The sequence below is a fragment of the Galleria mellonella genome, unplaced genomic scaffold, assembly GCF_026898425.1.
Source record: "Galleria mellonella isolate WM207_F2 unplaced genomic scaffold, CSIRO_AGI_GalMel_v1 utg103, whole genome shotgun sequence".
NCBI lineage: Eukaryota > Metazoa > Arthropoda > Insecta > Lepidoptera > Pyralidae > Galleria > Galleria mellonella.
In genome coordinates, this window is record NW_026441966.1 from 1,855,126 (window position 1) to 1,876,985 (window position 21,860).

The 21,860-nt window shown below is 34.0% G+C and overlaps 1 protein-coding gene across 3 annotated transcripts in view; it reads right to left on the reverse strand.

Annotated features, from left to right (window-relative positions):
• LOC113517935 (adhesion G-protein coupled receptor G2-like) overlaps positions 1 to 21,860 on the reverse strand; it is a 45,271-nt gene that overhangs the window by 5,024 nt on the left and 18,387 nt on the right. For 2 of the 3 annotated variants that reach the window (XM_052893672.1, XM_052893722.1), the window contains 9 exons: positions 14,349 to 14,481; positions 7,568 to 8,305; positions 6,886 to 7,049; positions 5,250 to 5,902; positions 3,020 to 3,213; positions 2,517 to 2,891; positions 1,404 to 1,505; positions 561 to 789; positions 9 to 214 (listed from right to left, as the gene is read on the reverse strand). In XM_052893672.1, coding sequence (XP_052749632.1) covers positions 9 to 214; positions 561 to 789; positions 1,404 to 1,505; positions 2,517 to 2,891; positions 3,020 to 3,213; positions 5,250 to 5,902; positions 6,886 to 7,049; positions 7,568 to 8,305 — 2,661 coding nt within the window. In that variant the 5' untranslated portion in view covers positions 14,349 to 14,481. The remainder of the gene's footprint in view (positions 1 to 8; positions 215 to 560; positions 790 to 1,403; positions 1,506 to 2,516; positions 2,892 to 3,019; positions 3,214 to 5,249; positions 5,903 to 6,885; positions 7,050 to 7,567; positions 8,306 to 14,348; positions 14,482 to 21,860) is intronic. The other variant, XM_052893764.1, reaches the window with a different exon arrangement.

Genomic DNA, 21,860 nt, shown 5'->3' on the forward strand with positions numbered 1-21,860 from the left:
AAACTTACCTCTCCGTTTTCAAACGTGGTCATATTTCCAACGTTAACGCTGACTACTTTGCTGTTAACGATACCGACCTCCTTGGTACATTGAAAAGCGAGTTCATTCCGAAATACGACGAAGCTTATACGACGGGGTGATTTAGTCACAGATTCTGGTAAGTACACAAGGGCTTCACTTTCGTTGGTCATTAAGTGAGTGGTGTTTATATCCTCTGCAAAAACGTAATGTAATTAAAAAAAAAAAACTTCCGAAACGTATAACTGTAAACTGATGATCATACCACAAAAAAAGTTAACTTGACGATGGACAGGAATTAGATAAATGTTTAAAAGACTTATTAAGAAAAGAACATCTAAAATGATCTATATTTATAAATATAATAAAAATCAATTACTGAATGGATCTTACTTCAAGACAACTATTTGCTAATTATTTTTAATTGTATTTTTAATTTTCGAAAAAAGAATTATATGAAATATAGGTTAATAAATCTCCATATAGAATTACTCACTCATTCCCTCAAAATGAGTAAATACTTAATAAATATATTCCCTTACCAGCCAAAAATTGGAAATCCGTGAAGTCATTAGTTCCAGAGCTATTCGCGAGCCTGAATCCTCTAACTGGATTTTCAGGCGCCGCATCAGCTACCAGTAATGCTATGTTCTTTCTGATAGTCGCGCCCGTTCTTGATCCGTTTAAGTATACTCTCGAACCAAGATCATCGAGCAGATTTAATAATCTACCGGGGATTGCTTCTAAACCAATATCAAACAAATTATCAACCTGAAACATTCAAAGTATTATTTGTAGCTTTTAGCTCATATCCTTCTTCAGGGTTCGTTCGCGTGATCCCGTCATAAAAAAGTCCACCCCTTCCTTTCCCGTAGGTGTCGTAAAAAGCGACTAAGGGAGGGCGAGGGATGGGCAGCATTGTCCCTCTTAAAACATCTCTAAAGCATAACTGCGGTTGTCAATCCACCTGCCAAGCGTAGCAACTACTGTCAAACCCCCCCAAGGGGGAGACTTATTTTCAACAGTTCATTATTACGGGGATTTTGCTAGAAGTTTTCACTCTTGGCAGGCGGATTGTCAACCACAGTTTAGCTTTGTTTATTTTAAAAAGGGACGCTGCTGCTCATCCCTCGATCATTGAAATCCAATTCAATTTCAATTATGGCAAAAAAATATATAAAAACTACACTAGGAAACCGATTTTTATAAAATCTATGGGATCTATCTGTAAGTTTAAAAAACTAAAAAACCCTTTTAGATAAAACACGAATTTTCCAAATCGGTCTAGAACTGACGGAGTTATGACGTAACAAAAATAAAAAAAAATATAACTGAATCGAGAACATCTTTCTGTTTAAAATTGTTGGATTAAAAACTGTAATTACCTGATCAAATGTATCTTCTATTTTTTCTACTGTTAGAGTTATAGAATTGTCCTGTAGCAATGTATCCAAATCATTTAACACCTGTTCCAGCTGATCTTCAGGCTGTAAAATGTGAATTTTATGGTGTAAAAAGAGAGTTTTTCCATGCAACTTAGAATGGCAAACAAGCTTACTCCTTACACCTTACTCATTACATTCGGGGATTAGTAATTCACTTCATATTATTACTGAACAATGTTTTTTATTTTATTTTTTTATTCAAAATCATTTATGATAAAAATAACAATAACACAATATTTTGAGTGATGACAATGTTAGTTATGCAACGGAAACATTAATCACATTGTATTAGTAATGAAAGCTCCTTTTTTTAAACGAAAGTATAAGTGCAACAAAAAATTTGTTAGGTATTACAAGCATTCATAATTAGCTCGCCAAAGTGTATTATATTTTAGTTACAATATCTATATAATGGTCCAATAACGAATATGTTAAAAATCTGTATCTAAAAAATAATATTGGATAAAAGACTTTAAATATATCCGACCGATATGGGCGATATTGAAATGGATGATGACCTTTTTTCCGCCATCAATGTTTTTTTTTTTTTATACAACTTAGAATGGCAAACAAGCTGACGACCCACCTGATGAAAAGTGATAACCGTCGCCTATAGACATGAGCAGTAAAATGGACATAACAGAGTGTACTGTTTCGCCCATGATACCCCCAATGCGTTGCCATTCCTGAGAACTCAGGTGTTATTCCTCTGTACCCTGTAAATTCACGCCATATCCCACCCTTCAAACCGAAACACAGCCATTCAAACACAACTGCTTCACGGTAGAAACATGAATGGGACAGAGTTACTCAAGCAATCGACTTTTGTACAAAGTCTGCCTTTAGTAAAAATGTTCAGAAGAACCCAATATATAGATAACAGATCTATATCTATATCAAAAAAACAACCGAATTTAGAAGCTACATCGTTGAAGTCAGTTGAAAAAGTCAATTGTTTTTGAAAATTAACAGATAATTGCAAAACTGCCACACTGGCAAGCTAAAGTTATGATAGCTTATCAAAGTGAAAGTAGTCTTGAGTAAAAAACTCACCGGCAGAGTGGTTGTGGGCCGCGACGTTGTTGGATACGGGATTGGTCTTTTCGATGTTGTAGTTATTTCTGTTGGTCTGTTATTAGTGGTAGCTTCAGTTGGTGTAGTTAATGTTGAGATCTCTTCCGTTGGTGTGTTCACTGTAGATACTTGTTCAGTTGTATCAGTGGGATTGCTAGCCGTCGATATATCTTCAGTGGTTGTCCCATAAGTGAATGTATTATCTGTGGTCACCGTTTGTGTAGTAGTTTCAGTCGTCGTAAATATATCTTCTGTATATGTTGATCCATAACTGGTTGAGAACTCAGTGGTTGCATTATCAACATATTCTTCTGAACTTGTTTGATCGCGTAGATTCGGCTGAGTTTGTTTTGTCTACAATTGTTAATGATGTTAACTGATAAGCTTGTGTAATTGAGAAATGCTTGTGATGTTAGTTATAGGTTAATTGTTCAAGAGAAATCGATCAAATGTGCAGACAATTTGTAGTTAATTGTACTTACTGTTGAAGATGCTTCGGTCTCGAAAGTGGGCATTATCGGTGTAGGTTCATTATTTCGAACAACAACTGTTTCGGTCATAGCAACAGAGCTACTGACGCTGCAGTCAGGAGTCGCTTCTTCTACTAATGAGACGCCTTCATCGTAATCTCCAACGCACTTGTACGTTCTACAACCGGGTAAAGATTTGGAACTATCTGGAAACAAACAATTTTAAATTACAAATCGTAAACATTTAAATATATTCTTAGTAATATTATAAAATTAATTGCTTTGTGGGCCTAAAATAGAATGAGTCACCTCTTCCTTTTCCGTGTGTGTCGTAGAAGACAAATAAGGGATAGGTAGCAGCGTTTTAAAACTACCAAATTCTTTAAATTACCAAAGCCTAACTGAATGTTTAGCAATAGACAGTTAACAGATCACGGATGATTATAAACGTGAAAGAAAATTTTATCAAATAAGTAAAGTTTAGTACACGTTATACTTGGTCCGTAATATAAGAACCGTTCACTGATGTGTCACCACTTAACCCTTGAACCGTTCATAGCACTCATTCGAAAATAACGAGATAATTACACTATTGTGCAAGATGATTTAATTCTTACTTGGCTAGAAACAATTTTTACATAACCTGATCATTACAATAATCACCCATGCAACAATGATTAATTTAAATTTTAAAATTGTATAATAACAGTACCTAAAGCAAGTGTTTTCTTGCAGTACTATCATTAAAATCATCAATGACTCATTGTTTATAACGAAATATATCTAAACTTATACACGTGTTTATAGCCTACTAACTTCTAATCTCTCATTTCTACATGGAATAAAACAAAATCTACATAGTTTTTTCATAGAATTTTCATCAATAAATAGAGTGATTCAAAAAAAAGATTTGTAGACATAGTTTAACATTCTTTTGTGTACATTTGTGGAAATATAACGATAATTGTTGAAGACGTCGGAAGAAATTAAATCGACTGAGAGCTTTCATCGAAAACTCTGCCTAATCCCTTTGAGATATAACAAAACAATGTATGGTGGAATGGTTTCACTTTCATAGGCCAACAAAAAAATTCTGCAATAGCAAATGATTGATGCACAAAATGTAACCATATATACTCAACTTATCGTGCGAAGCCGGGGCGAGTCGCTATAATGTACACATTATTGGGATAGATTAAGTTAGGTTCTAAAGTATCTAAAGGCTGTACTTTTAGATTATTTAATCCAGCTTTCTTGTTACAAGTAACTACATACCTATAAATGTTTAGTAAATATTTTACAACGACTTGTGTTGTATCCTGCATTATAAATATTAGTTTATATGTAGATTTTGCTCAATAATGATCAGTTTTTATTTCACAAGGAAAACAGCAACTTAAAACGCCAGAAAATAAAATGGGACCAACGTAACAGTATTCCCTATCGATTGCAAAAAGAATTATGAAATTCGATATTAACAAAGTATTCATTTCACAAAAGAAATGCGTTAGAGCTATCTGTGGATTAGCGCCTATGGAATCATGTAGAAGCTATTTTAAAGATATAAAAATATTAACAGTTACGAGTTTATATATCTTAGAAATTGGAATCTTTGTTAAAAAAACACCCACAGTTATTTAATAAAAGTTGTGAAATTAATAAATTTATCAAAAGGGACACTACCAAACCACACATGCCTATATGTAAGAGTAGCCTCTATCATAAAAATTGTTTTGTGATGTGCATAAAAATTTACAATAAAATACCCCAGTCATTTCGTGAAATGCTATTTGAAATTTTCCGAAGAAAACTACGAAATTGGCTTATTGAAAAATGTTTTTACACGATAAAAGAATTTGTAAGTCTGAATGGTAGATTAGACTAAGAATGCACTTTATGTAATAATATTAATAATATGACATGTACAATTTTAATGCTTTATAACTATAATATTGACTATTTTTAAACGTTGACATAATTAACTAATTCAATGTAACAATTAGTATGTATTTAGAATAATTATTTGGACATACGTAATTGATACATTTTTACTTAACATGTGCTAAGACAAAATTTGCATGCCTTTAGATAAGGCGAAATGTGTAGCTCAGTTACCATTTAAGACCTTTGTACCACATTTCGAGCAAATAAATTATTCTTATTCTTAAATAACAAGTAATTGCAAATAATACTGTAAATATATTATAAGATTGTGACATTCTAAATAATTAAAAAGACTTACTTAATGGCAAGAGCGACAATGAATTTTGTGATTTACAGATATAGACTGGTTTCATGAACAACACTTCGTCATTTGATATCTTTACTGGATCCAGTGGTATCATATCTTCACGTAATTGTACATGGAAAAGAATTGTTCGTTTGTCCATATACATCCTTCTTATTTTAATATCTAAAATAACGTCACTGTCAGACAAATCTGTTGCACTCATAAAATTATATACAATCTGTTCAATATGTAAATCCAAATATTCGAAATCTTTAACTTCAAGGCGATTTTCTTCGATATATTTTGTTCTACAGAAAATGAACGTTTCTAAATTTGCTTCCCAATATTCCTTAATATACTTTTCCTGTTTATAGTCATATGGTCGTTCAAGACGAATTTTGATAGCATATCGACTCGCTAAGTATCTCTTATCACGCAGAAAAAGAACTTTTTGTGATTCAGTTTCATGTAAATTATCAGGATCGACATAAACACACCAGTAGTAACCATCGAAATCTGCTGACAGCCTATATATATTGTACTCGCTTTCATTTTTCTTTTTATCATGGAGTCTCACTTTAGTCGGATAATAAGTCTCGGAGTCTGTATAACAATAAATGTTGCGTTTATCCACCGAATTGTTGGTGAATAACAGAAGTTTATCTCTGAAATAAAGAATATAAATGATTTTTTAGTACTATTATAGCTGTAAACAAGCATACGACTTGTTTAATGGTAAACAATTACTGCATGTAGATACCTATACTACCAGGAATGTCACGCGTTGCGGACCCTTAACATTCTAAAACATTGGAATATTGTCATGAAAATGTTAATAATAAAATAACAGAAAAATCTGATTGATTGATTAACTCACAGTCAAGTGATGATGATGATGAAATTCAAAAGAAAATTCATAATTTTGAAAATAAGTTAAGTTGATTTGTTGCTCCGGCTGATTTGTTGGTCACTTAAAAAACATTTTTGTAAATCCTTATGGTACCTTATGCAAAATATTAGGAGACAATAAAATTGACAATTAACAATGTTGATTCTATATTTTTTTATACCACAAAATCGGCATACAGCCCATCTGATGGGAAACGGTCACTGTAGCCTATGGACGTCTGCAACACTAGGGGTGTCCCGTAAGCGTTGACGACCCTAAAGAAACCTTAATATATCCTTTTTAAAGAATCCCACACTGTAGTCTCTAGAGAAAACCTCGGCAGGAAGCTCATTTCATAGCCTTTCGATGGAAAAAATTCCTTTGAAACCGCACTGACCGAATCGCATTACATTACTGATACTTTATTTTTATATCCATCAGGATTTACAAACTGATATGACAAATCTTGATAACTTTCCAAGTCTATTCATCACGATGGACTAACTGACCTACTTTCATCTTCACCTATCATCCCTCACTAATGTACCGGTGAATACTGGTAGCACAAGCGAGGTTCCCGTTCCATTGTCATCCATTAAAAAAACTTTAATAATTTAAAAAATATATCATTAAGTCATTGTCATGACTTTCCTTATTACATTTATTCAATTTCTTTTTAAAACATCAGCTAACTCTCTTCCTCCTTCAGTCATTGTTCTTACATTCCAACTAGCATATTGGTGATATGTAAATACTTACGAATTGATAGTTAGATTTAAAAATATATTTCTTGGTTGAACAGAATGTTCGCAGATTACGTTGTAGAAGATTATGGAACTGTTGACCTCGAACACAGTATCATTCTTGATACCAAAACTCCCTACAGTGTAGTATACTAAGGTATCCATGTTAAACAATAGTCCCTGAAACATTAAAACAAGAAAATATTTTAGTTTGTCATAGAAATAAGCTTGTGCAAATAGAGATTTACTTGCATTATGATAAATAATGACTATTATTATTACTATTATTATTGAAAGTACCGCCAATAATAGAAAACATGAGAAGTAGTCGTTTGTCATAGTATGGATATGGAGTGATGCGTAAAGAAGAGAATGTAGTAAAAAATGTATTACGTATGAATATGAATGGTTATAAATACAGAGGAAGACCAAAAAAGATATAGATGAAATGTGTGAAAGATGACATGGCCAGAAAAGGAGTGACTAGCGAGATGATTGCAAATAGAGATGAATGGAATAAGAAAACATATTACGGCAACCTCAAATAGATATGAGAAAAGAGCAGAAAGAAGAGTGACATCGCGGGTACATTGTGCATGCATCATAGTACATTTTAAAACGTCTATTGGCGACAATTACTATTATAAATTAGAGCTGTCACCTTTACCATTTAAATTTATATTAAAAAAAATACTTACATTCATTTCTTCGTGAAACGGAGGATCAAACGGTATGAGCGATACACCCGACTTGTAAAACAAAGGAAAGTTTGCATACTGCCATCCTCTATTGAGCAAGAATCCACCATTTTTAACACAGAGTGCCTGCGACTGTTTCCACGTCGCCCTAACAGGGCCTCCACCGTGACCTGACACGTTGAACAGGCAAATTTCCCTGGGGCCGATAAATCTCCAAGACTGATGGTAGTCATTACATCCCGTTCTGTCAATTCCAATCTCTGTTTCAGGATAGGGTTTTACTATGCAGTATCGAAAATGTTTTTCGTCACATCGCACGGCAGTATAATCTCGAAGTTTATTTACAATTAAACATAAATCCTGGTATGTGTCGTAATTAGGAAATACCGTTGCATTGTAAATTATGTCTTGATAATCAGTACGAGATGTGCCAATAAATGGACCTCCAGGATAAGCTAACTTGTAATCAGCCCACACTATGTCCACTTCGTCGATTTTAGGTATAATTAGATTGCGATACAATGCTTCAGTGTACAGATTCCCATCGCAATTATCCAGTTTGCTAGCAAATTCTTCAGGTTCCTTCAGCTTATAACATACATAATTATCACTAAATCTAATGTAAGCTAATTTGAATCCTAACGGACATAAATACACTCCGGACCTCTTGGCTTCTGATACTTGAATGCATAATAGGAAGACGATGGCATACAATATAATTCGATGTGGCAGACGCATCTGGAAATAAAAAAAAAGTGACGCGTCATTTTCTGTGTGATCTACCCGCAGTTATCTAATCGATTGTAGTAACAATGGTTAAAATAAACAACATTAATCAACCACTTAAAAGGTTTTCCTGATATTCTGATATTAACATATCTGTTTGCTAGGAAAAAGGAGTAAATCTGTTTGTGTTGTTAACAAGATTTTGTTATTACATTGGTAAATTCGAACTCTGAAACTGCTTTGAAAACCTCTAATTTTATAACCATTGCGGTTGATTTTAAGGCACAATTTCTCTAAACTTGTCTCTTATCCTAATTTTGTAATTTGATAGTTTCACGAAATTACTGTTTTATAGACTACTCATATCATAAACTAAACCAATCCACAACTCCCACTCCTACACCAAATCCTTTACAGTGCAAGCTGTTTATTAAAGTGGAGAACAGAAAGCGATATTAAAATATTAAAATACGTATAATAAGCAGAATAAAATGTTACAATCAACAAGATGCTTAGCAACGAACATTGTCATCGATAGACACAGATAATTAGGTCGTATATCTACAACTCATACTCCTAACATCCCGTCTACTTTTTATAGCTGCTGCTACTTATTCCAATGCGTGAGGACAATTCTTCTAATCTTGGTCTGTAGAGTGGCTTCGTGAACATATCGGCTAATTGATGTTCCGATGAGACATGCTTCACTAATAGATGCCCGTCCTTTACACATTCCCTGACATAATAATGCTTGCGCTTGATATGCTTTGTCCTTTTATGATATTCATATGCAGGGTTGTGAGCTAATTTTATTGCAGATTCATTGTCCACATAGAGAACTGGTTGCTTGTCTAGCTCCGTTAATTCAGATAGTAACTCTTTTAGCCAAATAATTTCCTGTGTTGCTTCACTAGCAGCTATAAGTTCAGCCTCTGTCGAAGATAAGGCTACTATTCCTTGTTTTTGACTTTTCCAACTTATAGCGCCTGAGTAAGAGCATATTATTCCTGTGGTAGAGTGACAAGTTTCTTGATCACCAGAGAAATCTGCATCACTGTAACAATTTAAATTTCCTGTGATATCAGTCTTAAATATTAGCCCCTTATCTACTGATCCTTTCAGGTAGCGAAGTATTCTTTTTACTCCAATAACATCCCGTTTCGTTGGTTTTTCTAAATTTCTGGAGGCAACACTCACTGCGTAACTGATATTTGGTCTTGTCCCTACCATTAAATATGACAGTGCTCCAACTGCCTGGCGATAAGGAAATTCGCTTTCATCTAGAGACGTATCTTGACTATTTTCTTTTATTATTGGTGTTAAAGCCGGTTTGCAGTCAGACATGCGAAATTTTTCTAGTAATTTCTTTGTATAGGCTTTCTGACTTAATGTTATATATCCATCATTAGATCTTTCTAGTTCGAGTCCTAGAAAATAACTTGCAGGCTTTGTCGTAATCTTAAAGCGTTTTTGTAACTCTTCAAGAAATTTCTTTCCTTCTTTCTCTGATGTTGACGCTACCAATCCATCATCAACATATAATCCAATAATCACTTTAGACAGGCCATTCTTTCTGATGTATAAACAAGGATCAGACTGGCTTTGTATGAATTTAGAATTTATTAAAAACTCATGTATACAAGTATTCCAGCAACGTGGAGCCTGTTTAAGTCCATATAGGCTTCTTTTCAAACGGCAGACCCTATTTGTACCATCGTTATTACCTTCAGGTTGTTTTATAAATATTTTTTCTTCAACTGATCCGTTGAGGAATGCTGTGGATACGTCGAATTGACAAAGAGATAAATTTTCTTTTGCAGCTACCTCTAGCATTGCTCTAATTGTACTCAAGCGGACAACTGGGCTTAATGTCTTATCATAATCCACACCAGGTTTTTGTGAAAAACCTTTTACAACTAACCTAGCTTTATATCGATCAATACTTCCATCAGGATTCGTTTTTATTTTATAAATCCATTTACTAGAAAGAGCTTTCCTACCTTTAGGTAGCTCCACGAGATCCCAGGTTTGATTCTCTTCTAGAGAAGTCATTTCACTCAGCATCGCTTCAAGCCATTTCTTTTTATCTTTACTTTTCATTGCTTCATTGTACGTTTCAGGTTCTTTTTGTGAGTTCATTACCTCTTCTGAAGCAGTCATCACAAAGTCGTCAAATCTTGTAGGCGCTCGTAAATAATTACGATTTCGAAGTGACCGTTTAACTTCTGTTTGAACTTCTTCATGTGTCTCTTCGTCATTTGTTTCAGCTTGGCTTTCCGAAGGTCTCGTTTCTTCTACCAACTCGATATTTCCTTCATCATCTGTCTCAAAATCATTGTTAATCGATTCATATTCGCTTTCAGTTTCATTTGGGTCAATGTTCTCTTCATTGATTATAGTTTGTTTTTTATCTCTCTCTTCTAGTTTTTCAATATTATCAAAGAGCAGATCTACATAACCAGTTGTACTTGATTTATTTGCTGATTTATTTGAATTAAAGTTTTCTTTATAGAAAAATTTATCAACAAATTTCACATCTTTTGAAATCATAATTTTACCTTTTGTAGGTACCCAAATTTTAAAAGCTTTTGATCGTTCAGAATATCCTGCAAACATACCAGGAATGGCTTTTGTTTCAAATTTGTTTCTGTTTTGTTTATTTTTGAGAAGCATGTACGCTTTTATTCCGAATACATTAAAATGATTTAAAGACGGTTTTCTTCCGACCCATTTTTCAAACGGTGTCAAGTTGTCAATACTTTTATTTATACTTCTATTCGAAATGTAGTTCGCTGTACATATAGCTTCACCCCATAGAGTCATCGGTGCTCCAGATTCTATCATTAAACATCTAGCTTTTTCTAAAAGGGTTCTATTCTTTCTTTCAGCTATACCATTTTGGTGAGGAGTGTATGGAGCTGTTAATCGTCTTGTTATACCATTCTTCTTTAAAAACATTTCAAATTCATTATTACAGTACTCTAAGCCATTGTCTGACTGAAGACATTTTATTTTATTGCCAGTATAATTTTCCATCTCAGATTTAAATTCCATAAATTTGTCTAATACTTCACTTTTCTTTTTGATACAATATACACGACTATACCGAGTAAGATCATCGATGAAAGTAACAAAGTATTTGTTACCTGCATAAGTTTCAGACTTCATCGGTCCACAAACGTCAGTATGTATGATTTCTAATCGTTGTGTAGTACGAGGAACAGTATTAGCTTTAGATGGTAGTCTTTTTATTTTGGCTTGAATACAAATTTCACAATCTCCAAGTTTCTCGTTTAAACCAAATTCTAAACCTTTTAGGCTTTTATTTCTTAAAGCAAACTTCATGTCATTTTCATTCATATGACCAAGTTTCCTGTGCCAGTGATGAATTTTGCTTTGATCTGTGTAATAACATGTTTGAGATTTATTTAGTTTGGCATCAACATAGTATAAACCATCGGCTTTTCTATGTGCTTTCAAAATCACACCTTCATCTTTGTGAGTAACTACTGCCTTATTTTTTGTAAAGAGTACAGTACACCCATTTTCGGTAATCTTACCAACAGATAAAAGATTCAGTGACAAATCTGGTACATATAATGTGTCACATAATTTAATTTCTCCTTTCTTTTCAGGTTCATTTAACTGTAAACATACTAAACCTTGTCCTTTTATTTCAGCAGCACCATCGTTAGACGCTAATTTTAACGTTTTGCAAGTGTTTTCTAAATTTTGAAATATATTTCTTTCATAAGACATATGTGAAGTGCATCCGCTATCTATGATCCATTCATTTTTGTTTTCTTCCTTAGATACATATAGACAAATCGCAATATTATTTTTATTTACGTCTTTGCTATCATGACTTGATTTTATATTCGTCTTATTTTTGTAGTATGATGACTTCTTTTTACAGTTTTTAGTATTATGTCCTTTTTTCTTACATATCTTGCAAAAAGCATAATAAACTTCTTCATTACTTGTGCTTGCATCTTGAGAGGATAAATGTTTTCTCGCTTCCGATTCTTCAATAATTTTGATCTTAAGATCCTCAGGTTTAGGTAACGTGTCTCTCGATTCTATCGCTACTCTAAAATTTTCATAGTCTGGCGGCAAGGTGTATAGCATCATAACTGAAAGTAGATCGTCATGAATACTTATATCCATTTGATTTAACTTTTCAACTATATCCATAAACTTATTTAAATGTTCACGTATATCATCGCCATTTTGTAATCTACTCAGAATTAGTTGTTTTAATAGACTAGCCTTTCTTGCCGGACCTTTGCTCGAATATATATCATTGAGCTTTTGCCACATTTCATGTGCAGTTTCACATTTTTTTATTAGTTTAATTTCTGCTGCAGACATCAATAGAATGAGTTCTGACTGCGCTAGCAAGTCTTCTTCTTTAATTTTAGGATCCTCATATTCTATGTCTGGAGTTACTACGTATTTCCATAGCTTTTGTTTAACAAGGACTGCTTTTGCTTGTAAGGCCCAAGTATCATAGTTATCTTTATTTAATTGTTCTATTTTTCCATAGGAGGCCATTTTATATCGTTATTATTTGCTCTGCTACCATATTAAAGTGGAGAACAGAAAGCGATATTAAAATATTAAAATACGTATAATAAGCAGAATAAAATGTTACAATCAACAAGATGCTTAGCAACGAACATTGTCATCGATAGACACAGATAATTAGGTCGTATATCTACAACTCATACTCCTAACACTGTTAGACTCTAGAATTCCCTCCCAAATTACATCAGAATGGCACAGACCGTCCATGCCTTCAAAGCTCAAACAAAAAGATTTTACAATACAATTGACAGTTGAGTTACTTATATGTATAATATTATAGTCATTCTATGTTTATATATATATATATATATATTATCCTTTCGGGGTCTCAAGATTGACTGGAAGGAATCCCTTTAAGAGATAAGTCCGCCTGTGTGCATTTTTATAAATGAATAAATATATTAAATTTTATAATTATTATATTATTTGTTTTAAATGTATTAGAAATTTATTTCATATTTCTCTTGAAAATTGGGATTTGATTTATATTTAATTGAAATTTTAATTTTAAAGATAGCTTTTGAGTAGTAGTCCCTCATAATAGACTCCATTAACTATATTTAAATATTCTTTAAATATAAGAATATCAATTTGATAAATTATGTAACTATATTTATTAATCCGCTAGCTTTTACCCGTAACTTTGTCCGGTGTAATTGGGATATGTTCATTGACATAAAAATTAGTCTATATCCTTCTTGGTCCCATCATCATATCAGCCGTTAAGGGTCCACTGCTGAACATTGGTCTCCCCCATAAGAGAAATTATCTATCCCATATAACTGTATACTAAATTTCATAGTGGTTAAACCGTTTAAACTCTAAAAGGCAACTAACACGCATTGGGGGGAAAGGGATTGTTAGTAATGAGGTCAAATAGCCCCATTACTAGCAATATACACTGTCAGGTCGACCTCCACCTGGTTCCCCTTAAAAACCATCGTGGCTAATTCTAGTTGAATTCGTCAGAATGGGCTAACTGACCTGCTTTCGTCCTCATCAGTCATCTATCACTTGTGCCCTGCCAATGTATACCGATAGAGCCGACGGGTTTAACGTACCATTTTTTTTAATGGGTGATAATGGTATGGTAACCCCACCTGCGCTATCGGTATACACTGGCGGGGTACCAGTGAGAGGTGATAGATGAGAATGAAAAGGCAGGTCAGTTAGCCCAATGTGACGAATTCAATTGTAAATTAGTCACGATAGTTTCCAGGGGGAACCGCGTGGAGGTCGACCGATAGGTGATAGTAATGGAGACTAACCTCCCCATTACTAACAATCCTTTCCCCCCAATTAACGTACCATTAGCACCCATTAAAAGAAACTAACACACATAATATCAATAAGGATTTTGTTCTACCATAAGTCTTAAATACTTGTTGTGAAAGTTGAGCATAATTATTTAGTGAGAACACTCTCCTAAAAAAATACCGCTGTATTTAATTATACGTACAAATATTACCTTCAAAACATTGAAATGTTTTCTGTCGTGTATCTTTCTTCACTTTTCATTTTATGTGTCTACAAACTCCTACAGGAGCTAAAATTTTCTGAATCTTCATACCAAATGAAGTCCGCCTTATATGTGCCAGTATCTGTAAAAGAATTATTTATATTAAAATTAATTTAGTTGAAATATTTATATTGTTATTGTGAATAATTAAGGATTTTCTTATACAAAAGTTTTAAAAATTAAACAAACGATAAATGACTGCGTTGTATTCCCATGAGACAAGAGACAAGACAAGTTTTGATGTAGTGGTTTTCTTTTATTTTTTCTAATTATAACATAATTAAGACATTGTGATATATGAAATTTACTAATATTTATATTAAAAGAAGATTTGCACGTCATTTATGGTAAAATATGGAGGCGTAATAACCTATTAATGTAACATCTGTAATACCCATATTTGAGCAATTTAATTATATTATTATTATTAAAAAAAACTGGTTCCAATTGTGTTAAAATTGGTATGACAGCAATATGACCTTTTTTATACTACTTTGGTGGCAAACAGGCATACGGCACATCTGATGGTAATCGAGTTTTTTTTAATGGATACTAATGAAATGGCAACCCCGCCTGCGCTAACGGTATACACTGGCAGGGCACCAGTGAGTGATGATAGATGAGAATGAAAAGGCAGGTCAGTTAACCCATTATAATAAATACACCTGGAATGCAACACGATGGTTTCCAGGGAGGACCACGTGAAGGTCGATCTGACAGGGAATACTGCTTGAAATATGACTCATAGATGATATTACTAACAATCACTCTTCCCTGGTAAAAGTGGTTACAGTAGTCCATGGACCCCGTGCTAGTTTTTAGCGAAGACCTCGGAAGGAAAATCATTTCACAACTTGAGTATTTGCAGGGGGAAGCTCCCCTGAAAGTGCACTGTTCACGACCATTCTGATTCTAAGGTGTGAAGATTTATTTCCTGCCAACGACGAAAGGTGCGATAGTGAAAGGTGGCTGTAGGCATCATATCGAAAAGTTCATCAGAACACAATCCGTTGTACAGCCTCTTTTGATAAAAATATCTTTTATTAACGTAAACCTAATTATGAGCATTTATAAATAGTCATTACTTGTGTTTATATTTCATTTTCAGCTAAACAAATATGAGAAAAACCCAGCTATTGGATTTTTCAAATAAGAATTGCGTTTCACAAGTTATTGTGTATGACACAATGACTGTCGCATATAGCAATATTATTAAAAACTTTTATAATCTCTCATAGTACTCTCATCTCACGACAAAATGGTGTTCTAAAATCCACACATATGAAGTCACAAGTACAAGCTACAGTATTAGTGAGGTTATTTATTATTATAAGTACTTATAATACCTTTAGTACCACGAAGTGTTGCTGATTGAAATGATAAGTTATTGACAGCATTTCTTTTGTACGAGGTTTGTCCGGAAAGTACGTATAAAAGTTTTTTAAAAATTTTATTTTACAATTATTCAGGTAAATCAATTTTATCCCCTTCAAAGTACTCCCCCTGTGACATAATGCACTTGTGCCAACGCCGTTTCCACTGTGAGAAGGCTCCTTGAAAGTCCTCTGGTTGTAGGTTTCTCAGCTGCCCCGTCGTAGCTTTTTTTATCTCATTTATGTCCCCCAAATGCCGCCCCCGAAGTACCAATTTGGTTTTTGGGAACAAGAAGAAGTCACACGGGGCCAAATCCGGCGAATAGGGGGTGTTCGGTCACCGTAATGGAATTTTTACTCAAAAACTCACGGACAACAAGAGAGGTGTGGGCAGGGGCATTGTCGTGGTGAAGAATCCAACGCCCAATCCAATCCTGGACGAACTCGTGCCACACGAGCTTTGAGGCGTCTGAGCACATCGACGTAGAATTTTCCATCAACTGTCTGGCCTGGAGGGACGAATTCTTGATGGACAATCCCCCGAACATCGAACTCTTTCTCGGCCCTCTCTGAATCTTTTTAGCCACTTGTGGACGGTTGGTTCCTTCACAGCATCATCCCCATAAACTGTTCTGAGATCGGCAAAAATTTCACGGCCATTCTTGCCGAGTTTCGAGAGAAACTTGACACATGCTGCGCTGCTCTTCAACGGAAGCGGGCTCCATGCCGACGGGGTTTCGTTAAGAGGTATTCACAGATGGCGTGACAAGCCAGTTCGCACCGCACGGCGGTCAGACCAGAACTGAAGCATTGTTAGGGACATAAGGAAGGGGTCCTGCGCTTACCTGGCCTCCCCACTCTTTCTCGCATTCCAGAACACTTTTATACGAACTTTCCGGACAGACCTCGTATTACAGCATTGAGATAACATTTCGTTCCGTCTTGCGAGTCTACCATAAAACTAAATTCCAAGCTTCAGATCTGAAATCCGTTCATCGATGATACACGTTTATTTGTATAAATGTAATCTTTTTTTATACCACAAAGGTGGAAACAAGCATATAGCCCGTATTGTAAACGGCCACTATAGCCAATGGACGCCTGCAACACTAGGAGTGTCACGTGCGCATTGCCGACCCTCTCTAGAGAAACCTCGGCAGAGAGAAAATTTATCTGAAACCGCACTATACGTGACCATTTAGGATCAAGCGTGTGAGGATAAATTCCCTGTCGACGGCGAGCGGTGCGATGTTAAAAGGTGGCTGTGGACATCTAATGTATAAAAATGGAACCCATTTTATATTCGTTATATTAAACGACCATTAAAACTGGCCATTATCTCACCGTATTTATTCTTCTCTTCTAAAATTTATCACAACGTGATCTTTATTTTTACTAATATTATAAATATGAAAGTGAGTTTGTTTGTTACCTTTTAGCGGTTTAACGGCTTAATCAATCAATATGAAATTTAATATACACGTAAATTTTGGGATGGAGAAGGAAATAGCCTACTTTTTATTCCGATCAGTAAACATATCCCGGACGGACAAAGTCGTGAGTAAAAGCTAGTTCGTCATCAATCCTACCACAATGCATTCAAACGATCACAAATGTACAATTTAAACATTTCCTTTAAAATAGTTAACAATAAATTCATGTTTCATTCGGCTTCGAAATTTTGGAAAAAAATTCATGGTAGATTAGACATGATTTCGAAAACACATTTTATGCGAGATAAGCGACTGATTACGGAATACACACGTTGTGGTATTTCTATTTGAACGATAAGGAAATATAGTCACTGACAAGTGAGACATACTTCCTTAGTTCTCAAGTGTCTACTTATGGGTGTGTCATGAGCACTAAAGTATCTCACAATCTGATATCACATAAAGGAATCATGATGTATATATATATATATATATATATATATATATATATATATATATATATATATATATATATATATATATATATATGTGTGTGTGTGTGCAAGTTTGGACCGGTAACTAAATTAGACCACCCTCATACTATTACGTCTTAGGTATAACTCGTGCTCGGTGTAGGTTCTTGATAAGAGGAATAAGTAGAACTTAACTGGCCATACGTGTTTTATCTGCCCACAGGTAAAATAAAACAAAACTCATTTGTACGACGGTACTTTAACGTTAACAAGTAAAATTAGAGTTACCTGAAGCTACTACAAGCTAGCTTCAAATAACTTTGAGTTTGCTATTGTGTATTACAATAAAATATTTAGTTACTGTTAATCTAATCTTTGAAGTGAACTTGAATTTGAAATAATAATAGTTCATTGCATAACTCAGTTTATAATTTTATATAGTTCTGTTTCCTGAAATAGCGTTAGCTGTGTATTAAGAATCAGTTCCTTCTCATTTACATAAATCAATTCATAACTGGTGTAACAACTAAAAACCAGTATTAAATTATACATTAAGAAATAATTTGGACTTATACCAACAAATTGTTAAATAGATATTTTCATTACCTCAAAACTACAGCTGAAAATTTAGCAAACAATATTTGTAAAAAATACACATACGAGTTTTATTTATTTATCGTGTGTGTGTGCGTGTGCATATACGTGTGTGTATACGGGTGCGTGTGCGTATGCGTATGCGAATGTGCAGGCGTGTGCGCGCGCATGTGTGTGTGTGTGTGTGCATATAAGAATATGTTAGTGTGTCTATATATGTGTGATTTTTACGACATTAACATTTGATTTTTATTTAATCGGAATAGTATTTACTATAAATCAAATCTTTTCTGCAGCTATGCTCAAAGCCATGTAGAAAAATATTACAGCATAATTATTTATTTTGAATCCAAAAGATTTTCCTTACCTTATACGTCACACGTTAAAAGAACCAGATAATCAGAGGGCCTACCATGAGTAATTTTCCTAAATTTCGGGGACGAACGAAACAGAAATTTGATGTTAAATTTACATAATACATGCCGTTTAAAATTATTAAAAATGTTAAAATATCATTCTTATTATTAGGATAGGATTTATGTTAAATGAAATGTTAAGTTCCATTTACTGGATCGATTTCGGTACGAACAAAAACACGAAATTGAGCCCGAAAATTCGGAATTTCATTTCATGGTAGACCACCAGAGTCGAAAGTGTATTTGAAATTGGAAGCGTTTTTTTTTTTTTTATTTATTTTAAATTCGTTTCGTCTGATGATAGATGACAAACATGATAGTTCTAGTTTCTAGGAGTTACACGAGTTAATTGGATAGTGATACAAATTACTCTCGTCATCATTAAAGGTTGAGATTTCTATCACGCAACGATTCTTCTTGGAACACAAAGAAATTGTTTAAGAGGGAGGCCTTGTAAAGAGGACCTTGCTTGAAGACCGCAACGCCAATTCCTGTCTAATATTGTATTTATTATCATACTAGCTTTTACCTGCGACTTTGCCCGTATGACTGAGATATATTTATTGACCGGATCCGTATAAATGGGATATGTTTATTGACCGAAATAAAAAGTAGCCTAAATTCTTCACCTTCTCATATATAAATATATGTATACCAAATTTCCCAACGCAAAATTAAGCTGGGAGTTAACAAAATTTATTTTTCCATTGCTAATATTAGTTGGTAAGGATATAAAAATACCTTCCATTATTATATTTTAGTGTCAATGATTCCTTCCATTTTAGTTTGTAAAATAATTAATTATTAATGGGGCTGACATATCCTTATAGGACAAAAATCCCTAAATAAAAAATATTAAAAAGATTGTGGTAAGGATTTATAAAACACTAGCTTTTACGTGCGACTTCATCTTGGATAGTAAAAAGTAGCCAGTGTTTTTCTCCATTCCATACAGTACATGTACCTATAGCAAATTTCATAATTATTGGTTAAGCCGTAGAGATAAGAAATTATTATTATTATAGTATTATTTATTTATTTATTTTATTATAAATTATTATTTTTATTTTACCAAAGGGACACTTTATACAAAAGTTATTTGCTTGGGTACCTCTGTCTCATTCGTGTTTCAACCGTAAAGCAGTTGTGTTTGTATGGCTGTATTTCGGTTTGACGGGTGGGATATGGCGTGAATCTACAGGGTACAGAAGAATAAGATATGAGTCCTCAGGAATGGCAACGCATGGAGGGTATCATGAAACAGTATACTCTGTTATGTCCATGGTTCTGCTCATGTCTATAGGCGACGGTTACCATTTTCCATCAGGTGGGCCGTCAGCTTGTTTGCCATTCTAAGTTTTATAAAAAAAAGTATTATGATACATATAAAATGGCCATGTGGTCCCAGCTTAGAATGAGCCATCCTTTTCTAACCCGTGGGTGTCATAAGAGGTCTAGTCGAGGAATGAATAGCAGCGTCCCTATTAAAACATCACCAAAGCTTAACTGCGGTTGCCAAACATAGCAACTACTGGCATGAATGAGACGTGTGTCTTCATCAGTGGACAGTTATGATGATGATATGAAAATTACTTAATAGTTGAGCTTTGTTTTTAGACAGACGTCTGTCCGAAATTTATTTTTCAACCAACTTCAAAAAGAAGTTCTCGATTTGGTTGTAATTTTTTAGGTTTCTTACCTCATAACCCCGTTAGTTCTAAACTAATTCGAAATATTACTTTTTTATACCTGAAATGCTAAACTTATAGTCTGGTCCCATTGAAATATTTTCATATATTTTTAATTTGCAAAAGATGCTTTTTTTTTAATTATACAGCACTATCATACCTACTTGTACAACAATTAGTCCATTACCTTAAGGTTGTCTTGAAAAGATTGCTCTCAGCAATAAGACCGCCTTACTGTACTTATACAATTGTATCGTTGTGTTTGTAAATTGCCTTGCTTATTTCCTATATTGTATAATGCAAATAAAGTATACTCATTCATTCATTCATTCAAATATTATTATATTTGAATGAATGAATCGATGCGAATGATATCGCTGCAGTAGTGTAGTTTTTAGATAAAAATAATTGGTTTTATCACAATTGAAGTCAACTTTTTATAAGATACAGTCTTTAATTTTAATACGATTAATACAATATAATTTTATAGCAAACGTACGAGTTTTATAGCAAAGAAAAAATTATCCATATACTTAACATGTGATAAACTCACAACATCCGGGGGGAAAGAGATTGTTAGTAATGGAGACTGAGAATCCCATTGCTAGCAATATATCCAACCAGGTCAACCTCCTCGCGGTTCTCCCTGGAAACTATCATGGTTAATTCCTGATGAATTCATCATGACGGGCTAACTGGCCTGTTTTCATTCTCATCTATCACCCTTCATTGGTGCTCCGCCAGCGTATTCCGTTAGCGCAGGCGGGGTTAACATTCCATTTTCACCCATCAAAAAAAAAACTCACAACATCCAATGATGAACAGCTAATCTCTTGCAATAAGTTGCATCGAATTTACTAATAAAAATATATACACTAGCATGAAATTACATACATATTTACTAATAACTACCTACTGCTAGTGTAAATATTATTTTGCTCCTTCAACGCAACATGCAGCGAAGGTGCGGTGCAAACTGATAACGAATTATCTTTTTTTTTATACAACTTAAAATGGCAAACAAGCTGACGGTCCACCCGATGATAAGTGGTAACCGACGCCTATCGACATGAGCAGTACCATGGACATAACAGAGCATACTGTTTAGCCCATGACACCCCCATGCGTTGCCATTCCTGAGGACTCGGGTGTTATTCCTCTGTATTATCAACTTGTAATATAGAATTAACGGCATTCCGACGGTTCACCCCAATTTTAGAAATACTGGCCGTTTGTCACAGCTTTGCCCGCTTGAATCAGTATATCAAATATCTTATATATTAACTGAGGAATCTGTTAAACAGTTTTAGCGTAACACACAAACAAACATCAAACCTTATAATTTAATTACATATTATATGTTTAGATTAAAGTTAATTAAAATATTTTATCTCACTTATCTATCTCCTTTTCTGTCACACTGGTAAATATTTTTTTGTAAAATATGATATATATAACTAGAGGATAGAGACATAATACCTTAG